The sequence below is a fragment of the Parambassis ranga genome, chromosome 6, assembly GCF_900634625.1.
Source record: "Parambassis ranga chromosome 6, fParRan2.1, whole genome shotgun sequence".
Taxonomy (NCBI): Eukaryota; Metazoa; Chordata; class Actinopteri; family Ambassidae; genus Parambassis; species Parambassis ranga.
The window spans coordinates 4,143,942-4,166,276 of NC_041027.1; the positions used below are offsets into that span (position 1 = coordinate 4,143,942).

The window sequence follows — 22,335 nt, forward strand, 5'->3', positions numbered from 1 at the left end:
AAAGATCTTGCACTAAATCACCGCAGGCCTTGTGACAGAGCCCCAGCCTGGTCCCCTGCACGAGTTAGCTTGCCAGTGCTATATATATATATAACCACCTCAATCAGTTCAGTGGCTGGTTGGACTTCAGCTGACCTTACTGCATTATATGTGCCAGAGGGACTCATGGCTTTACTGACCCGGCATGTAAACTTAATGCTCTTTGTGGTCCTCCTGTGGAAACTCTGGCACACAGCCAGCTATAGTAAAAATAGCTCCTAGAATTATTAGTATTTTAATTCTATTTTTTGTGGTAAAAAAACCCAATAATTAGGCATGTAAATTTATTCTTGCCCTGTAGAAACATGACTTTAGCAATGCACTTAAGATATAAGTGAAGACAGGATAAATGGAAGATGACCTTTATGTTGAGGGCCAATGGGACAAATGCAGAAAGAAAGTCAACTTTGTGTAAATTTGAGGTTGCCCATTTTTGTTATGACTTCTTTAAAAAAAAGAGTACATTTGAATTACTTATCTCTGTAGCTTCAACAAAGACTCTGAGACCAGCAAGAGGCAAATATACCACAAGCATTTTTGATCATTGCTTGTGCCTCTTTGAACATTTCCAGAAGGATGTGTCCTTGCTACAGGGCCTTGCAGAGATAGATTTAATGTTTAGGAATTCTTTGAAAGTAACATCTTTGAAATCCAAAGTGGACAACTCGGTAGTGTAAGGGTCAACCTGCCTTTAAGGCCTTCCGGAGAGAATACTCCTTTAGCAAGATGTGCTTTCACCTTAAACTCTATGCTTGATTGAGTTCAATAACTTGAGTCAGCACCTTTTGGAACACAGCATCACTTTATTTTGGTTGTAAAGAAAAAAAAAGCATAGTTCACTGACTCCTCTATACTCACAAGCTGTACTCCAGGTATTTATTTATAACAGCTATTCTGAGGAGACTCTCAACAAATGATGAACCCATCAGCTGTCAACTCTCACATAAAAATTCCAGCCTGCAGCTTCTCCTCCTCCCCATTCACTTTGCATTTAAATGACTGGGTGTCACTGCGACAGAAAGAAAGAAACTTACATTGCAGGAAGTATGGAAGGGCAGTTTATGCTTACATGTGTGCATTTTCCCTTTGGGGTACCTGACCCGACTTGGGCCCCCTGACACTGACCTGGACCACAGGCGTGCTTGACAGTTCTCTATGTCAGTCAAGTGTGGAGTTGAGAAGGTGGGCACTGAGTTCCCACGAAGACTGTGTTAACGTAAAGCAACCAGAGGCATGAAACATTCTCTGATAGTCACACACACACCTCTATTCTAGGAAACAGAAAGGCCAAAGGGGAATTGTTTACTACATAAAGTAAATAATGCTACTATATTCTCCATAGGCTAATTCTAGAGTGAAGGTGTGAACCTTCACCCCATACATGCTAACCCTACACCTTGCTGGAATTAGAGGCTGGAAGAGCATGAAAAATATTTATGGAGTTCTTCCAGGAAGTTCTTAGGTTTTGCATCCCAGTAAATGTTCAGTGCAGAGATTACACTAATAATCCAAAGAAAACACTTACCAACACAAATTACTGACACAACATGTTCGCAGGAGTTGACCTGTCATCCCTTATACACAGGGAATGGGCAACTGATTGCCGAAGATGCAACACACTAGTGGCGGGCATTTGTAGAGGATTTGTATCCTGCCGTGTTTCTGTGTAATCATGTTTTTTGGGCTGCAGCAGAGGTTTGTATGTCTGTGTGAAATCCCTTGTTTGTCAGCATGAGTTTACCCACATAAGAGCCTCACTCTCAAAAAGCATCAGCACAGCATTTAAAGGCTGAGTAAACAGAATCTTGTATCATCTTATCTCATCGTTGACATGTCTTATCTTAGAATAAAGCCCTTGGATTGAATAATCAACCTTGGTCTGGTAAATAAAAGTGAGTTTTACTCACTTTGCAGTTTGTACTCTGAATACAGAAAAAAAAGGGAATTTGGCCAACAAAATTAGGATACGAGGTCTTCTACTTTATTGGAACTCTTACATATTTGATGACTTGGATGATGAAAAGGCTTCGTCCCACTTCGTTTTTTTTTTTTTTTTTTGTCCCCCGCTTTGAGCCTTTTGGCTGCTTTTGATTTTAGATTGCTGTGCTTCAAAGTGGATCTGTGATCATCTGAGTTATTTTAAACAAGAAGGCAAAGTTGGTTCAAAGATCCAATGACTGCAAAGGTTAAAGTCTTTTAGGATCACCATGTTTCATACATGAGGACCCTTGACAAAACCTTTACGCCGCTGGCTCAAGTCCCTGCTAACTGGCGGCGTGGTGAGGTGGCGGTCACATACAGAAATTACACACTGTTTTGTTGAAAGTAATCCCCGTTAGCTTTATCTTTGAACTCGTGTCTGATGACAGTCTGGCCTCCGCCGCCGCTTGAATTCTTTAAGTGATGACTGGGGGACAGTTTTGGCAAATGGAAAGTGACTCATGCAGGACATCAGCACACACACAAAGCCTTGATGTACCTTGGTTTTAAAAGTCAAATAGTGGAATATTTTTCAAGATGTTTCTCAAGTCTGACTGATATTGATTCATGTTGGCTTATCGATGATACTATATCACATTATCTGCAGCACATGCAGCTAACCCCCGGTGTGGGGCTGTGAAACGCTTCCATTATAGTCAATGAGACTAGCTATTTACACCGGCCATGTTAAAGCGCGGTAGTAAATACGCAGCAGTTCTATTTTGGAGATGTGTCACGCCCAAGACGCGTCTGTTTGCACCAACTACATCAAGCAGACAGGAAGTCAGGCACCAGAATTAAAGATGATGTCAGACTGAACTCTTGCTGATTTAACATCGCTACTGGCAGAGAAACAGAGACAGCAATGTACGAGGAGAGATTCTATTTGAAAAGTAGAGAAACGGCATTTTATATGATAGAACATGCTTTTATACGGACAACATCAGAAAGGAAAAGGCAGGGAGAGAAGCAGCAGCTGTTCTCAGAGTGGAAGGTGAAGAGCTGCTCTGTGTGTTGAGGGAGTAACTGCTCTGTAACCCTGCCTGACACATAGAGAGGACATTAACCATCAGATAAACAGGCAGATTACTACGTGACTTTGTGAAGCTCACGAGAGTGTGGAGGCAGCGCTAAACAGTGCTACGCTTCTGAAATGCTCCTGGTGTAAATTGATGTTGTGAGACAGACAGGCATATTACGTCCTGCATGCAGTACTCTGTGGAATAACATATATGAAGACTTAACATGACAACCTCAAGGGTACAGTATTTGTTTTCTGACAGACTTTAATGCAAATCTAATGAATATTGATTTATTCCAGTACTGTTCTTGGAGGAGGCATTGATTCACGTTCTACATTCGGGCTGTCATCCATCCATGTTGTGTTATCCTCTCTAAGCAGAAATATAGTGGTGTTTCTAACTAATGCTGGTTAGCCTGATGTTTACTTACATACCAGCCATGGTGCTTTGTGTATTTTTCTGTGAAAGTACATTTCCACACAAATTACATGTGACATATACGTCCATGTCCTTGACACAGCTCAGTATATAGAGCTGTAGTTGATGTGGACCAGTGGGAGTCACTGACGGAATCATATTACAGCCATTTCAATGTAACATTAATGTTTGCATGAAAGCTCATATATTCTCCCTCTCTCTAGAGTCTCCTCCTCTCCTTGTCTCCTTCTCCTAAAGCCCCAAGGAGCTTTACAGCGACTAATTCAAGTACGATTATATCACAACAGGGATTGATGCTCCACTATTATTTAGTGATTGGTCTCTTTGTGTGGTCTAGTGCTTTGAGATGAAGGTCTGATGGGAATTCAGGGGGTTGCCTGACCAGAAAAGAGTAGTTACACAGCCCATTTCCCTTCTGTGCTAATTAGCATGTCAACTGTAAAGGCGCCTTCAATGAGGCATTTAGGTGGTGGGTGCGAAGGGAGATGAACAGGGGCAGAGCCAGTCAAGGAAAGTTTTCTGTGCCATCAAACTGCCTCTGAAACATGACCTTTACTCCAAGTCAAAGAGAAAAGACAGTGTGTGTTTGTTCACCATAGGCTGTCATGTTTTCTGGCACTGTCAGACTGATGTAGATTTTTCAGAATTCTTAAGTACTAACTGAAGGACATTTCTTCGGGAAGCGCACCACGAGAAAGTCAGTATCTACACAGAGTCAGTTACACACAATACTTCATCATCATTCTCAAACATCACCCCACTTGAGCTGTCTTTGTATAAAAAAAAATCAATAGGATTTAGATGGAGAGGAGGGATATAAAGAGAGATAAGCCCCGGGAAAACTGATTAGGACTTCACCACATGGCAATAAAATGTCATTTGAGACACACTAACACTTAAGAATTATAGTTAATAATGAAGTATTTCAAAAATTAATCTTTTTGTATACAGCAGTCAACCTTTAACAGCAGCTCTTCCTTTTTCTTGTTACTTCAATAATAGGCTTTAATAAGGATGGATGTGCAGGGATTTTTTTGGCCTTTAGACAAGACTCAGGTGTTGAGTCCGGTTCCCCCTCTGGATGAGGAGCAGAAGCAGACAGAGCATCATCAACATTCAAACAGCGGTGCACAGAAACACTGCACCTCCATGAATACAGATTTGCTCATGGTTATTGGTTAATGTAAGGTCTTGTTTTACTCTGTGTTCTCTTAAGTTTATTATCTCCAGAATGAAGTCAGTTGTAGCACACATTTGTGGAATAAGGTCAATTTGTTTTCCAGAATTTGAAAACTAAAAGGGGGGAGGGGGGCTGGGACTGCAGTATTCCACCAGCTCTGCAAATTCCCAGTGCTTTTTTTGTCATACAGTATGAATTATGGCATGAATTACAGCACACACTGCAGTATGCTCAAGGAGAATTGGGGAAATGTTCTCTACGGCATGTAAAAAAAAATTGACAAAGGGACAAACAAGATGGGAGCGAAGAAGAAAAAGGGGTCTGTGTGTGCCATCAGTTTGCTTTATCACTTCATAGCAAGTGTAATAAAATTACCATCTATCACTATCTTACATGGCTTTGTCTTTTAAGCTCTGATGAATAATTTACTACAGAGTATAAAGAGAAAAGGGTATTAAAAACTCCCGTATAAGTGCAGCAAAACAGTCATTTGCCCTGTGGTATGGCATGCTGAGTAACTATTGATTATATGTCTTTCAGTCTATAATATCCTCTCGTCTCAGTAGGCATCCGCCTGGTGCTCTGGTTTTCACTTAAGCGGATGTGCATATTTTGCATCTTCATCTTCTCCCTGCCCCTCCAGGGATGCATAATGCCTTGCATTACATAACAGGAGTGTTTCCATTCACAGTGCAGCCGCTCCAGGAATAAACATATTGTCACGGTTTTTGCCTTTTGTCATTCATTCGCCTCTGATTTCTGTTTTTGTGTTCACCCACTCCTGTCACTGCCACTCCCACCTGCCCTGCATGCTTTAACAACTGCTACAGCAGCCGATCTGCCCCTTTTATATATATTTATCTGTCTAGGAGATTTGTTGGTTTGAGTCACACAGTGTGTGTTTGCTTGTTTTTTTGGACCTTGTTTATTATTGTGGATTCTGCCTGCTCCCCTGTTTGCCACCCTACCTTTGTTTGTTGTGCTTCTTAGGTCTTTTAACTGAGGTTTGACATTTTGATGCTCTTAGGCTTCTACTCTAGGGAGCTGCTGCGGCTCAGGTGGTAAAGCAGGTTGTCCACTGATGGCAGGGTTGGCAGTTCAGTGTCTCCACAAGCCAAAAAAAATGAACCCCACTTTGCTTCTATTACCACGCACGGTTGTTCCATCACCAGTGTGTGCTTTGCTGAACCGTTAAGGTTAAAATATGGAGAATATTTCCTTGTATAAATCATCTGAAAACAAAAACCAATGGCTTCACGCCACCCTGTTTGCATTTGTTTTGAGGTCCAGCTACCACACCCTTTGGCAAATGAAACCAGCTCATTAGCAGTGTGGGTAGACCTTCATCGTACTCTGGTAAAATGGCCGTGTGCTTGCACTGGTGTCTCTAATGGGTGTTGTTTTCCAGCAGCAGGTCAGATTTTGGTCATCTGTGCAGTACACAGACCATCCCTACAGCAAGGCCATTCACCCACGCTGTGTTGTGAAATGAGAGTAACATATAATACACACACATCTGAATGCACACTGAAACAAACCTTCTTAGTATCACCTTTCTCCCTGACCGTCTCGCAGTGAACCCAGTGGATGTTTTTTGCACAAGGTCAGGCAGGCTGGCCTTGGAAATAAAACCATAGCAATGTGCTTCAAACGCCCAGGCGCTTTATTCATTTCCAGGGAGAAACCTAAAGGCTGCCTTCATTTTATTTTAGCCCTGCAATTGTTAGACACTTGAAATACATTTGTAACGACATATTTTGCTCTATGGCAATCAAACACGAAGTCAGCCAAGGTCACCTTACTTCATCCCACAAAGTCCCTGTGCCCATTAGGAAAAATAAGCAATGCTTCAGGTTGTTGATGTTGGTGTAAGTTAGTGTTTTGATATGAAATGAGAACACAAATAAGGCAATGTGGGTGTATCAGGCATATAGAGAGCACTGTTGGGGAGCAGATGCCCCTTACAGAAGCAGGCGGCCCTGCACCCTGTCAATGAGTCTTGAGCTCTTTTTAACCCTACAAAGTGTGGTGAAATGTGCTGAGGGTAGCAGTCCAGCCCTCTGTTTTATATACAGTACACTAAAGCCACCATATAGTGCATTAGGGATTTCCCATTTCCTAAAGCACCTTTGGTCCACTGCTCCAGGTAGTGTGTAGGGAACAGGTTGAGTGTCGACCCTGTCTAATACACAAGGCTCTCGACCTCTGCTGAGCCAGCATGCTCATTAAGCCCTTCAACTAGTGAAACTCAATGGGAGACTGTCCAACCGTCTGCCCGCCTCTTAGGATTTTCTGCATGGCTGCACTGGCAGACCAGAGAGAGATATTTATATGAGCCAAATGTTTGTGTGCCTCCACAGGCAAGTAGGTTTGTGTGGAGGAGAACAGAACACTGCCTTCACAGAAATAGATATTTATTTTTCTAACTTATTTACTTTTTTATTATACACAAAGGGCTCAAATGATATCTTCATAAGCACCTTTGATGTCAACAGCAAGCAGCAGAATTCACATTTAATTAGAGCCTTGTGTGAAGAACGTCTCCCTCTGTTATCAGCTCCGTTTATGTATTTATATCTCATTGTCCTGATTAGAACATCACATTTTTATGGTCCTTCATCTCTTTAAAGTATACTAGGTTTCTGTGCTTTGGTGCTAAGCTGCCTTGGAAAATGATAGCTGGAAGACAGGGCATCTGCCATCCCTGCAACCTCCACACAGCTGCTGCATGAAGAAGCAAAGGAGCTTTTGCTCATGTGGCAGTGTTTGTCAGTGTTTGGACCAGGGCTTTGGTCTTTGGCTCTGTGCTTTGCAGCCTGCGTCTGTTTCCCTTCTCTCAGAGTGACTCTCTGTTCGCACTTCGCTCTCTTTGACTGACTGTGGCAAGTCAAGCTGCCTCGCTTTCTGGCTGAAATCATGGGATGACTTTCCCCTCACTGGTGCTCTCCTGCTTGTTCTCAATGCATAATTAAAGGGCCTGTGGGTTCTTAGGGTGATTGAAGAGTCTTGTTCCGATGGTGGAGATCTAACAGCAGAATTAGTCAGGAATGTCTAATAGCGTTTCTTCTGCCATTGTCCTGGCTTTCTTTCTTTTTGTGTCTTGTTCTGTAAGGGTAGAGGCTGATGTCAGGTGTGAAAGAGTGCGGATGTGTCAGTGCAGACAGCAGGGATGGCTCTGGCAGAAAAGAGCTTGTCTGTCTTTAATCCTTCCTGGTGCGATTGATTTAGAGTCACTTTGCTGTGAATAGGCCTTTCAGCTCCTCCCAAGAGGGGCAAGGAGGGGCACGGTGAGCCCTGCATCATTAATAAGTGCATCACGGAAGACCCCTAAACAGAGTAATCTATGCCTAGACTGCCCAACTAAACCATCCAACCATAACCACCACCATTCAGAATGCTTGGCTAGGCATGTGATGGATAGTGGGCTACTAACATCAGCAGGTCTTTACATCTGTGTCAAATATTCACTGTACCCTGAAAGTCAATTGTGATGTGTAGACAATATGTAGTACTGCACTTAAAGCTCAATTCTCCTTGAATTGCAGTGCGTGTGTTCATACAAAGCGGCACTGTGTTATCACTCAGTCTGTCTGGCAGCGTGATTTTCAAGGTAATCTCTCACATTGTGTGAATCCACGGGGTTTCCACTGGGCGAATTAAACTTTAACCAGGCAGATATAGCTTTTTAATCTTACGCTCCACATCTGGCTCAGCCTTTTAAATTTATGTTTATTCTGAGCTAGAAAGCACCTTAGCCAGCATCACAGACCCTGTGAATAATTTACTTGTTATACAACTTACATCAGCTGTACACTATTCACTGAGAGATGTCGAGGATGCCCCTAAGAAGCCAAGTGAGACAGAGATGGGTAGTTTTACTGGAAAGCTCTATAAAGCCTACAGCTTAATGTGTCTACCTTTATCGGGAAAATATATCGCATAAAAGGGTGTAGCGAAACATGTGGCCCTCATCGTGTTTTTATTCAATAAGTATTGCATCTATCTGATTACAGTAAGAGTCAATATGAATGTCTCACTGAACCAGTTAATTGAGATTTGACAAGTTAATGCTCCTTTGCAAAAAACATGTTTGCCTCGGAACGTGCGTGTGTAGTGCTGTGAAAGAATCTGTTTTAGCCCAAACCTTTCACAAACCCATAACTGCATATCCTCCATTCTGAATTTAAAGCTGTGATTTACTATAGCAAATAACATTTCTGTCTGAGCAGCACACACATGCTCATTTTTGTAAAGCTGCATGAGCAAATATTTCCTTTTTGTTGAAATAAAATACAGTATCATACCATAATACAGATACAGCAATGTTCTGTCCCACCCTTTGAGCAGACAAGCAGTGTACTCCTTTTTAAACTATAGCACAGCTTGTACTGTGGCATCTTGTAGTGTTGATGTATCTCTGATTAACTTAAAACTAAAAATATGCCAGTAGTTTCGCAGGTTACACCTAGCTAAAAGGTGAGTTATTATTTAACATGTCGCACAGTCTTCTGCAATCACAACTGAGATGTGAGGAGATGTGAGGATGTGTTGCATTGGGGTTTTGTTAAGTAAATATTATTCCTTGTGTTCAAAAATAAAAAAAATGGGGGGCAATGTCCTGTGGAGGACATGGTCTAAGTATTTGTGTGCTTCACAGAATGCAGGTATATCCCATGAAGGTTGCACGTACAGTTGTAAAATGAAATGGTCTAATCGATTGGGAATTTATTGTTTATCGTGTGCTGCCTATTTGCTAGAAACCTGCATTTGATATTCACATTCAAAGTTTTACTGTGACCATTAGCATCTCAGCTCTTCAGCTGCACAACTGAACTCTAATGATGAAAGGAGAGCAACTCTTCTCTCACCCCAGCTGATAATGACCGTCTAAAAAGCACAAACATTTCTTTGTGTTTTTATAAGAAAAACGAGTCAGAGAATCGGAAGAGAAAAAAATAATATATACAATTCTTCACTGTGACACAAGCTTTTGTTTTGTTTGCTCAAGAGTGGCCATAGTGGAGAATAAATACAGTAGACGTACTTATTTATCAAGAGGAAATCTTAAATAACCTTCTCTGACAAGCACACACAAAACAGTCCCTCTGGAGAGTCAACACTTAAAACCCCTTTCTTGCACAGCATGCTTCAAAGAAGACCTTTTCTACTTTGCTGGGTAGAAAAACACAAATAGTCTGTCTTTTTTTTTTTTTTTCTTATTTGATGTTACAGTTGGTTTATTATGTTTGTTCTTCTGTGTATCTGGTTCCCTGTCTCGCAGCTGGCAGTAGTAGTACTCATATGGTAACATGAATCACCGGCTTGCAGGATCATATGGTGAAAATTGAAAAATCTTCTCTAGAGTATATCCTCTGTCTTCATTTCATTGCAAAATCAATGCAGGATAAAGGAGAAGGTTTCAAAAAAATGTCTTGCCTAATAAAAAGAAAGATGAAGTTGCAGTAAAGGGCAGAGGGGACTGTGAAGTGATAAAGCAGCCCCATTCTCAGTCAGGTTGGCATTTTCACCAATTTTATGCTTTATTGTGCTGTAATGGTCGAAGTGCTTTCTAATTACTTAAACAAAAGGTTAGTCTTCACTCTGTGTAAAAGACCAAGCCTTTGTTGACCAATTACTTTCACTTAGTTGTGAAATCTGCATTAAACTGCAGACACACACACACAAACACACACACACATTCAAACTTCATTGGAGCGTTTAGCTTCTGTGATTAGAACAGCCACAGAGGACAGCAGTAATTTGACAAAAGCTGTCATTCTTTACGACAGGACATGACCTCTCTGAGTGATCACTGTGTGGAAAGGTCAATGTCTCACACACACACACACACACACTCAGCCACCATCTTCCTCATGGGTGGAGATTGAAGAGAGGTCCCGTGTTGGGTGGCTTCGTGTCACTGAGCCAGTTACTGCAGCAACTGATAATTCTCTGAGTCACCCACTTGGATGAAAGGGTCAGCCTCTATTTTCTTCCTCTTCTCTACTTATACGCTCAGTCTCTCTTTCTTTTCCCGTGTGGTGTCCAATCTCTCTGGCTTTAATACTCTATCTTGCTTTCACACACCTCATGGTTGACCCCTTTCACATGGCCTTCCTGTTTGGAAGTTTGACTCACAGTTGCCTCACGCAGTATTATTGCAATTATTTTCATCCTGGGCTTGTTATAGACCCTCCTAACAGCAAGGTTCCATCCATTCAGCCAGGCAGTCACATCTCACATCCTCCAATTTCCTCCAGGAGAAAGTTTGTTGCACCACTCCCTATGTATTTTTGTCTGTTCTTCCACCTAATGGCATTTAAACTGCATCCTGTCTTGCCAATGAAGTGGTCTCAAAGTATTTGCCTAACACGTATGATGCAGTCACATATTCTCTTAGACTACTTACGCTTTGAGTGTTTTAAAAAAAGGGGGGGGACTGTATCGAACATGATTATACCCCCCCCCCTTTCAGAAGTGCAATTCACCATTAAGAGCAGCCGGTATTATAGTGCAGAAAACAAAGACTATTCTTATTCCTTGTCACATTCCCATAAGCTTCAAATATGACAGTAACTTTCAGATTGATGAGTAGGAATAAAAGCGGATTTGTTGTGACAGTGTTTATCCAGTAACCAAACAAGAAGGACATTTGAAGAGCAGACTACTAAAAAGACTCAGGCTTGTTAAAAATTTAAATACTAGTGGACTCAGAAAGCTGTCTCGTGTCACCCTCAGTAGCTTAATGATGCGTCCATGCCTTTAAAGGAGCATCGTGACAATGCTGAAAGCAAGAGTACGGCCCAGAACATCTGTGCCGATTGTTTATAGCTGCACAAATAATTCATGAAGAACTGCGCTGGGTCGAGTGTTACAGCAGAGGTAAGTGAACAAACAATAAACACTGGCCTGATGTAAACAGTGGTACGGTTACAAAAAAAAGTGGGACATTTGTTCTGAGCAGCTAGAGGATAATAATGATTATAATTAACTTGTTTTATATTGCACTTTCATCTCATGGAATGAGGATATTAAGAAGAAAATGGCTATCCGACAAACAACATGTATTTATTTTTTATAAACAGGGTTGTTGTAGACAATTTAGCGCTTTAAAGGAATCTTAAATCAGTCCACAGGAGAACAAAAAAATATTTTTGGATTTATTCTTGGCATTTATTCCTCAGATTCAAGTTACTGCCTGTATAGTGAGCCTATTTACCAGCTGATCGAGTATTTGGAGATTCCTTGATCCTTTTCCTGCAGATGGGATATCAAAACATGACAATTAAAAGAAGATAAGGAGCTCAGCTTAGGGACTCCAGGTCAAGCTCAGGCTTACACGGCTAGGTCAGATAACTGACAAGATCAGAGCTTACACTGAAGGTATTTCCTGGGGTGTGATGACAGTGTGTTGTTGTTGCTTGTAGTAGTAGTAGTGGTAGTAGTAAGAAGCAGGGCAGAGATTAGGCTCAGATCAGACAGACCGAGTGGGGGCTGGGTGGTTTCACAGTCACTTAAGAGAGCGACACACTTGGATGAGCTGCCTTTACTGGGCATTAAACACAATTAAGAAAAGGCACTGTCTCCCTCTCCACCTGGTCTTTTAAACCTCTTGGTGCCCCCTCTACCCCTCCTCTTTTTCACTTGCTGTAAATCCACTCTAGTGTCTTTAACATACTGTTTGTCCCCTGCTTCCCTGAAACCCTCTACACGCTCTATATAATCAGGCCCTCTGAATTGTGTCAGCTATAAATTAGTCACTCCCCATAAGGACGTGACCTGTAGCAGTGATATCATTTTGCTGTTTTCAATCAGAGAGGCATAAAGGGTGAACAGTGCTGCCTTTGAATTATTCAGATTATGAACGATTGAAAGGATATAGGGCGACTGCACTTTTCTGTCTCACACAGCACTGCAAATCCAAAATGATTCATCCACATGTGATGAAAAAAGTGTCCTCATGACTTGTGCTCTGTTTGCAGCCACCTGTCATCTTTATCCATGACTCCAATCACACAGCAAGAGCTGGAACCTGAGCACTCTCAGCCAGGCCTGCCTTTAGAGTCATTTATACAAAGGCCCAACTCTGTCTGGACACACGTTTAACAGCATCTAATCAAGCATCAGCCTGTGCAAAGTCAAACTTCACAGCACTAAGGTCACAGGTTAATGAGAGTGAGACTTAGCTCGCCTGAAACTCTGAAGGGCAGCTTGAACTCAGTTTATGTGAGCACAGATCATACAGGACTCATTAGGCCCAAGACATCTATCGCCACCTCATGAAGCTCACAAAGTTACTCTTCCACATCATCACCTGTCATCACTTAGAGCCTCTTGGTCGTACTATAATGCACTCTAAGTCACGTTATTTTCACTGCGCGGTGACAGAGCTGAACAACAGATTTGTGTCATCAGTCAAACCGAAGCTTCACTTGTTTGTTATGAAAGTGCGGCTCATTTCTCGGTTTATTATCGGCAGTGCTATTTGACAGTTAAACATTGTCAGCTCCTGAAAATTAGGTCTGTGGGTGGTAGATTAATTATTTTAGTGTGAAAACAGGTTTAAGCAGAATTGCTATTTCTCCATACCTGATGACGACTGTGTCTGTTTATGAATACGTGCCTCAGTGTGTGTGTGTGTTTGTTTGCATGCGCAGCAGGTTTGTTGTGCATATTGCTGACGGGCATTAAAGTGTTCTGGCACAGCAGTGCAAAGATGACAAAGGAAGAGAGGAGAGATGTGAATAGAGAGGAATAAAGAGCGGCACACAATGATTTACCACAGCCCCTCTCTGTATTTTACTTCATTTTTGACTATTTCTTTTTTTTTCTTTATTCATGTCAAGATTGCTCAGGGTTTTTCACTCTAATAGGCGTTTGCAAAAATGTTACCGCTTAGCTCCTAGACTATATCTCACCACCTCACCACGCTGTGGACATGTTGTGTGGCTCTTACCCATGATAAATTGACCAACACATCATCGGGCAGGGACACTCCTCTCCGCCAATCAAAGCCTTCCATAAACACTTTCTTGCATTAATAGACTCACAATCCAGACCTCACACACACACACACACATCAGCAGGGGCCTGGCAGGCTGACAGGGGGAGATTATAGGGAAATGCTCCCTCTAGGTGAAGTTAAACTCTACTACAGGTGGCTTTGGAAAGCCTGGAAGTTTTTTCTTTTTTTTTTTTTTATTTAGGGGCAGGCAGTAATTACATCACTGTTTGTTCAGGATTTAATGTAATCAGCTCAAATGTGCAAAAAAAAAAAGAACAGCATGGCCCAAGTCCAATTTTTGCTGTAATCTCTTGCAGAGCTGTTATTGGCTTATCGTCGTTGTAATTGGTGTAAACCCCCTTGTTTTTTGAGCAGCGTTTGGTGATGTATGATTGCCTGGGTGGAGACTGTTGCACTGGGCCTTATGACATAGGATTTCTCACCATTTAATGCTAACTTTAACTTTGTGACTTTCTATATTGTAAAAGAAGCCAGAGGGAGGGCTGAATCTTTTTTTCTGCAGTTTTCACTGAAAAGATATCAAATTGTGTGCTGTTTGTTTTCTCACCTTGTCGCCTGTTTTATCTTTTTGCCTTGCAGTTATGTGGCTGTGGACTGCTCGGCGTGGGCATCTGGCTCTCTGTGTCTCAGGGAAGCTTCGCCACCTTCTCACCCTCATTCCCTTCGCTGTCAGCTGCCAACATGGTCATCGCCATTGGCGCCATCGTCATGGTAACGGGCTTTCTTGGTTGCCTGGGTGCCATCAAGGAGAACAAGTGCCTGCTTCTGAGCGTGAGTTAAATCTAAATACCTATAATAAAGGCCATACTCTATAATAAATAAGAAAAATATACACATACTGCTCTAGAATAAAAGCACATGCCACTCTTTCCTCTGTTTTTCATGAAAATAGGATTTGCAGACATGGCCGCTTATATCCTCCAAAGTTTAGGCATCCAAGTGAGTTTACTGATGCTTAAAATACAAAAAAAGGGCTCAGCGTTTGCATTCGTCTTTCTTAGTGGAGGTAGATGACTGACTAGGACAGCTCTGTCGGTGTTGTATCAACGTGGCTCACAAAGGACTAGAGTTGCAGCGATGGGGCTCTGCCTCTCTGGAAATCACCACCAACACACACGTCATTTCCACAGCTCTGTTCACAGCTCAGTGAAAGCACTGTCAGTCAGGAAGCCTTTTGTGTCAAACACATGGATGAATTAGCACATGTACATAGCATGCTAAAAAGCCATTTAATAGTTCTGAGCTCAATAATTGAGAATGTTCTATTATTCATTACAGAGACAGTTCTGTCTTGACATTGCACTGTTTGCCTAAAGTTGTACAAGTGTTTTATCTTAAGCACAAGTTAATTATGAAAGTTCGTCCAATAAAGGGATGAGGTCTGTGTGTGGATCTTCAGAAAGGAGGGGAAAAAAACTTTCATGTGTATAGAAACTTTAAATGAGAAGTGGAGTTGGAGCTCTGAGTGCTTAACATCACAAACAGCTCAATCCCTTGAAGCTCTTGCATCAGTCAAAAGCTCCACCAAATCCTCAGTGTTAGACAGGGCTTCCTTCACCTGCCTAACAACTGTGAAGCAGGGGGGGGGGGGGAGTGGGAGGGGGGTGGCTGGAATGAGGGAGTAAAAAAGAGACTTAATGGAAAATATTAAAGTTCTAAGGTTCCCCATTACGTCTATGTGAGACGTGGTTTCGGTTTTGGCCGCAATAATTTGGTTTCGCTGTTGTTGTTTTTTTTCTTAGTGTGTCATTCTAGCAAAGCACTACCAGGGGTTAGAGGGTAGTGCTGGGAGTAAGCTTAGGGTTTCAATATGTGGGAACATCAGAGTGTGTTTAGATCTTCTGAAGCAAACAGATCTGAGCATTTACCTTGACATATTATCTCTGAAGTTAGTCTGCGGACAGCTCTCCTTGGAATTGAAATATTTAAAGCTTACACATCTTCTGAAGTTACATTTTCAGTCTCTTTTATTTAATGCCAAAAAAATATTTACTAAGACAACTTTAAACCAAAAACAAATTGGGTGAGAAAACACTGAAATATCTGGCTTTAAAAGCAACTCTTTTTTTTATTAAACCTGGAACGAGTGAATTGTCAGAAACTTCTTTTACCATCAGTGCCAGAAAAACGTGACAAGCTGACTGTGAACGCTCCACAGTGATTCACTAAACTGGCAACCCAGATACTCATCACACAACAGGCAGTTTTTTACTATTTTATGTGGGCCTTGACATAAATAATGGCCTACCCCCTCCCTCCCAAATGAGTTAGGAATTAATGGGGTTTTCTGAAATCTGGGTTTGCGTGCCTCCTCCCACGCTGTGCAGAAGAGCTCTGTAAATATCGAGTCATGTAGAGAGAGAGAGGAAAATAGTAGATGAGATGCACGGCTGTGGTGGAAATTAATCTGAGGAGGTATTAAAGCTTCCTCTGTCACACATTCACAAGCCCTCCAGTACTTTTTCCTCCCTCTATTACTCCTACTTCTTTTGTCATGTTTTTTAAAGATCTCTCCTTCTGCTTTTTAAATGTACATATGTGTATATATTTTTATATATAGGAATTAGTTTGCTTTCCTGCCTAGAGATCAGCACCTCTTTCAATGATGAACATGAAGTTACCACCAACAAATTTTCAGTTTTATAAACGTATAACATTGTCTTGATGTTTGCAGGCTCACTTAACCCTGCACTACATATGTGTATATATGATTTGATGAGCTCGAATAGATGCTTGTAGGCAGGTTTCCTTACATTCAGGCTGTCCATCTGTTTTTTCTTCTTTCTCTAAGCTTATCTGTCCTATAGATGAACCCTTCGTTATGTCACCCATAGATTTCTGTTTTAAAGCTCTGCTGTGATGACTCCGGCTGTTGCCATCTTGGCAGTGTCTAAGACCTGGAAGGTCTGTCACTCAAAGCAGACTTTTCCATAGAGAGCAAAACTGTTTTTTTTTGGGGGGGGGGGGGGACCAAACATGATATAAACATCGTCTTAAGTTTCCATCTGGATAATAATGATTTCTAAAATGTCACAAATGATTTATCTTGACTGATATTGTTGCTTTTTATATATTTAGAAGAAATCACACATATGCTTGAGGTTAGAGTTTAAATCACATGCACCCACAAATCATTCAGGCAGAGCTTATAAAATTATACACGCTGTATATAATATTCATTCGTGAAGTGGCTGTTTTGTCTGTCACCAGATACTTAATGGGCCAAGATGCTCAGATTTATTTTAGCTGTGTTTTTATTGGCAACACAAGGTAGATTTATAATACTGACAGAGCAACTGTTATAACAAGCCCATCTCTTTCTGCCTCTCTCTCTCTGACAGTTCTTCATTGTCCTGCTGATAATTCTTCTGGCAGAGCTGATACTGCTCATCCTGTTCTTTGTGTACTCAGATAAGGTAAGTTGAGTTTCTTCAGGGTTACGTCTCACTCTAAGAGCTTATGTCTTTTATTTTGTTCCTGTCCACTCACAGACCATTTTTCTGAACACATCTCATAACTCCAAGAAAAAAAAACGCCTTGGGAAGTTAATAACATAAAAAGCTACTTCACACACACACACGGCACCAAACATGAATGCAGAAAGCAATAAAAGCAGCTAGTGCGATAAACATATCCCTGTTCCAGTTGCTTCTAGGTGGGTCAGAGTTTCCTCTTTCTTATCTGAGTGTTTCTCCACACGGAGCTTGAAAGTGATCATTCTGCTGTTAAGACAGCAGTCAAAGGTTAGGCCACAAAACGCAGCCCAATCCCCACCAGTTGGCTCCCTGTAATTAGTCCCGAGTACATTTCCCATGACCCCTGAGTGTGGTCGAGTCAGGTGAATGTGTGTGGGGTGACACCAGATGGATATTACTGGCCAGGCTCTTCACTGCGTTTAATTTAATCACACCACAAGTGTTCACAAAGTGCAGGGCGAGGAAATAACAACTTCTATCTGTTTTCAAGGACGCGTCGCCGACAGATCTATTTATATATTCAAAATCTCAATGTCGCACGGCCCTCAGGACATTGGCTAATTCTCCTTCTTTGTTCAGAGGTTATTGCTCAAACTTAGTCTCTCAGGCAGATAAAAGAATTCATTTAGCAGCCAATCCATTCTCAGATTTGGATCAGGTCTCGCAGGCACACCCTGTCAGGAGTAAATATGTCTGTTGTCTTATCACCAAATATTGCTAGCATTACTTTAAAAATAAATAAATAAATAAAAACATTCAAACCCCTGATCCCTCCAGTGGAATCTAAATAAAGAACCTCTCGACTTCACAGCAGGGCCTTCCCATCACCTGTGAAGTCAGGGAAAGATTCTTTAAATGAGGCAAAAGGATAAGGGTGATACTCTGAGAACAGTCTCATTCATGCTGATTGTATTTTATCTGTATCCTATCTCACCAAATTACAGTGTGTTTACGCTGGCTTACGCCTAATGGGATGTGAAACCACGATAATGTGAATCACCACCAAATATATTTTCCTTCATTGGTCCTTAAATGTCATTGGAAGGCACGGCCATTACAGCAAATTATACATTATTGGAGATGGCATTTTCAGCCTGCCAAGATGTAAGATGGGAGCTGTTTCTCAACCAGCACTGTATGTTAAAGATTTAGATGAAGTACAATTGGTGTCGGTCGCAACAAAGCTTTCATTTGCTTGATTGCTTTTTGTTTTGTTTCTTCTCTCCTGTCCTCTTGACTTCCCTCCGGTGTGATCCATCATGCTGTGCGGGCTCTCCTCATCCTCTGCTACAGGCTGTGATCAGAGGAATCACTAATTCACTTCTTACATCTGATCTTCTGAAGGCATTTATTAAGAAGACTGGAAGACATACAGTGGCTGGCAGCTTTTAAACGTGTATTGACAGAAGCTTGCAAAACAGATATTTTAGTTTTTCAAATAGGTCATCTTTAAGTCATGACTGACGCCTCGTGCAAACTGTGATCCTTACGGATGACAAGCTGTCAACAAGAAGAGGGGAAGATAGGAACATACAGAAAGTGGTGAGGCTGGGGGAGCATATTTTTCCACCCTCATTTCTGCATTCCTACCTGTTTAATCCAGCTCAAGAGGTACTGCTCTTTCTTCTTAATGGAGAATTTCTCTCCCGTCTTCCTTGCCCCAGCAGTGTTGCCTCCAGGTACAACTTATGCGTGGGTACTTCCGTCTTTCCTTCCACAGCCCGGTAGTGTTAAGCTCTCTGATTAAATGCCATGTAGAGGCCGTAGTATAATAAAGGCTGGCCCTGCAGTTAGCAACCAGCTGACTACAGCAGATGGTTGGGCCACAAACCAGATTACATCCATCCGTCTTTAACGCTGTGACCTCATTGTGCCGCCGTCGACCCAACACGCTGAGCTGAACACCGGTGAAGCTTTATTAGCTCCAAATGAGGAAGCAGAACCTGGTGAGCAAAGAGGCAGGAAGCACCGGAGTGTGCTCGTATAGGTGGAGGAAGAAAGGAAATGCAGGAGGTGCGGAAGAAAAGCAGGTGGACAGAGGTGAGAGAAAAAGAGAAATGAGATATCAAAGCCAGGGCTGGAAGGAAAGATGAATGTGTTAGGGTGCTGAAATGCACCAAAATAGTCTGGAAGTAGGATCGAAAGAGGACAAATGTGATGCAAGTGAGATGACATAAAGACATGATACTGTGAAGTTTTGGAAAAAGTCAGAAGAAAGGCAATGATGTGATAAAGGAGGGAGAAAGGAAGAAAGGCTTGCAATGAGGAAGCAGGGAAGGCTGTGGCCTCATGTATCCAACCCAACAAACCAGTACACATGTAGAGCAATGTGTGACATTTATGCAGAGGCTGTATTATATTCAATCCCCTGCCATGCATCATTTTTCCAGAACAATTACAGAGTAGGAGTAGGGGTCTTTACCCTGGCTCTGCAGAGTACCCTGGCCTCAGGCTATTCAGCACAAGCCTGCAAACTAGCTGAGGAAAACTAAGCATCCTAGTTAATGATGTGCTGTTGGGAGTCCTCTGGCTCTGATGCTGCTTGTCTCCACAGTATTTATTATATTTTCAGGGTTGTAAAAGCACTTGTCCAAGGCTGAACTATGAAACTGAACTGTTAGGTTCCCAAGAGTGAAAGGATTTGAAAATTAAAGCCAGTGTGTCCTGCCAGAATGCTGGTACTGATCATGCCAGGCGAGATAGGAAAACTAAAGATGTCTGAAAGAGGCACAGGGGAGATAAGGTGACAAATTAGATGCAAATAAAAAAAAAAGGTGCAGCTTTTTGACCCGAGTGTGTCCCTGAAGAGTGTGCAGCTGATGATGGAAGACGGGGTGTGACTGCGTGTTTAGTTATGAAGTAACGCTCTTTTTAGCTGACTGGAGGCGAGCCAACAATGCCTCAGTGATCTGACAACAGAAGAAAAACCTATTTCATTTCATTCACAAAAATACTTAGGGAGAACGTGCCCTGGATTTGAAGCTTTGAAAAAATCTTGGTAAAATTATTTCAAATGAGTACATTACACTAAGGAAGATTAGAAAGATTATGAAGCCTGTGGCAACAGACATTCCAAGTTGTAAATGGAGAGAAATTAGTCTCACAAATATGTCAAATGAATATTACAAACAGTTGTACACCATTAGAGCATCGTTTTGCATCTTCTCTATCCACACACTAAACAATTTGAACACAAACTGCATTTATAGGTGCCAACAAGAAAAGTAGGACACCTGGGCTTACAATGGATTCCTTTGTAATTTAAACAGCAGAAAGGAGTATTTTCTAGTAATTTACCAACAAGCGGGGCTGCCTAATTTGAGGTCTGCCATGCTTTTTGTAAATATTCTCATGAAATGCTCACTAGTTGTGTGTCAGCAAGGCAAGATGTCTTCGACAGATAGATGCTTTAATTTGTCTTATTAGGAGCTAGAGAGTGCCTGTTTGATTTATTTTTGTCCCATGGCCATTTTCCTTTGGCCCTTTACAGGAAAGAATGCCTGCATATATGTTCTACAGTGTCTTTGTTCCCTGGTGGCTATAATAAAGAATAGTAAGGTCAATGTAAAGAGCTGTGCACAAAGTTACAAGTTGTTCATATGAATTCACCATCTTGGTAATCCATTAGTTTTGCATTGCACAGATGGTCATTACATCGTGTGTGTATTCTATGTGGATGGATGCCCAAGTAACAGAAGGGATGTTTACAAAGGCTAAACATAAACAATATTTTTTATGTCAACAACAGGTCACATGACTACAGTATGTGTAATGAAAAAAAGTGCCAAAGCAGAGAGATTAGCTCATTTATTTGGAGATCTGGTGATCCTTCATCCTTACTAATATGGTTCACTCTCTATAGACCGCATTTACAGCTGCAGCAGGAAACCCTTTTTTATTTGAACCTCCAAGGACCCACTTTACCAAACCAGCACCAATCAGCAGACTTACAAAGTTACTGAGTTACTGGAGCATGGAGTAACTTAAGATTCAGACAAATTTCCCTCAGGAGTTGTTGGAGACCACAGCTAAAAAAAAAGAATGAATGTTGGGTTAACATTCACCATAAATCTCTTTTCTACAGCGCACCATGATACTGTACATTGTGCAGTTGCATGAATAATGTGAACATCACTATGATAAAAAAATATCTCAAATCGAGTTGTCCTATCCACTAACATGGAGCAAGCATGGTTTATGACTTATACTGCAGCCAGTGACCAGGGGAGAGATCCAGATGTTTTGGGTTCAGTTTTTTGGGAACGGTCGTGGTGTACATCTTTATGTACAGTTAGAGCCGGGTCATGGCATTAGCGACATAGGTGGTCACCTAGGGCACCATCTGCTGGAGGGGGCGCTGCTGCAGGTAGAATGTCTGCAAGATTTGCGGATTGATTTTGTCTGAAAACCGGGTCCCGCGATTTGATGGAGATTGTTAAGGAGTCAGAGCTGCACTTCAAAATAGTAGTAGCATGTCTATCTATCTATCTATCTTGATGTAAACTAATAACTCTGGCCTTTTGTTGAACTGATTAAAAAACAATTATACAATAATAATTATACAATTGGTACACAAACAAGTAACATATTAAATATTTCCCCTGTAAGTTAGGCTAATAAAAACAATATACACATTTTAGCCCAATATTTAACAAACAGCAGAGCAAACAGTACAGTAACTTTTGACAGGAGCAGTCAGGAGAACACATCCCAAAAAAATGAGCCTAGTTAGTAATGCTATTTGTTGTTCAAAGCTGTCCTGCAACTCTATGCTGCACTCAACTTTCCAAACAAGTCAGCAGAGTTTCCATTGATGATGGTCATATATTATGATTCCACTTCAGCAAAGCCTTTGCTGTTCTACTGAAAAGAAAAACGTACTTCTATAGCTTTACTTTTGCTCTCTGTCTGTACCTTAGACCATCTGTGAAACCTTATTTCACAGATGGTCTGTCTTTTTTCCATTTAGTTGTTCTCACAGTGGTAATGTGTTTACTGAACCACCTGCGTGATAAATTGTTTTTAGGGGGGAATTGTTCTGCGGAGACTGTGATTTGTTTGGAATTAAACACTGTAACATTGTTTGAAGATTATAATTCTTCAAAGTGATGAATAGGAAGTTGGGTAAAAGTGAATAAAACTCACACAGCAAAATTACTCTTATATTATACACCT

At 41.5% G+C, this 22,335-nt stretch overlaps 1 protein-coding gene across 2 annotated transcripts in view; it reads left to right on the top strand.

Annotated features, from left to right (window-relative positions):
- Positions 1-22,335, top strand: part of tspan9a (tetraspanin 9a) — a 149,175-nt gene that overhangs the window by 115,807 nt on the left and 11,033 nt on the right. For both annotated transcript variants that reach the window (XM_028408407.1, XM_028408406.1), the window contains 2 exons: positions 14,264-14,455; positions 17,026-17,100. In XM_028408407.1, coding sequence (XP_028264208.1) covers positions 14,264-14,455; positions 17,026-17,100 — 267 coding nt within the window. The remainder of the gene's footprint in view (positions 1-14,263; positions 14,456-17,025; positions 17,101-22,335) is intronic.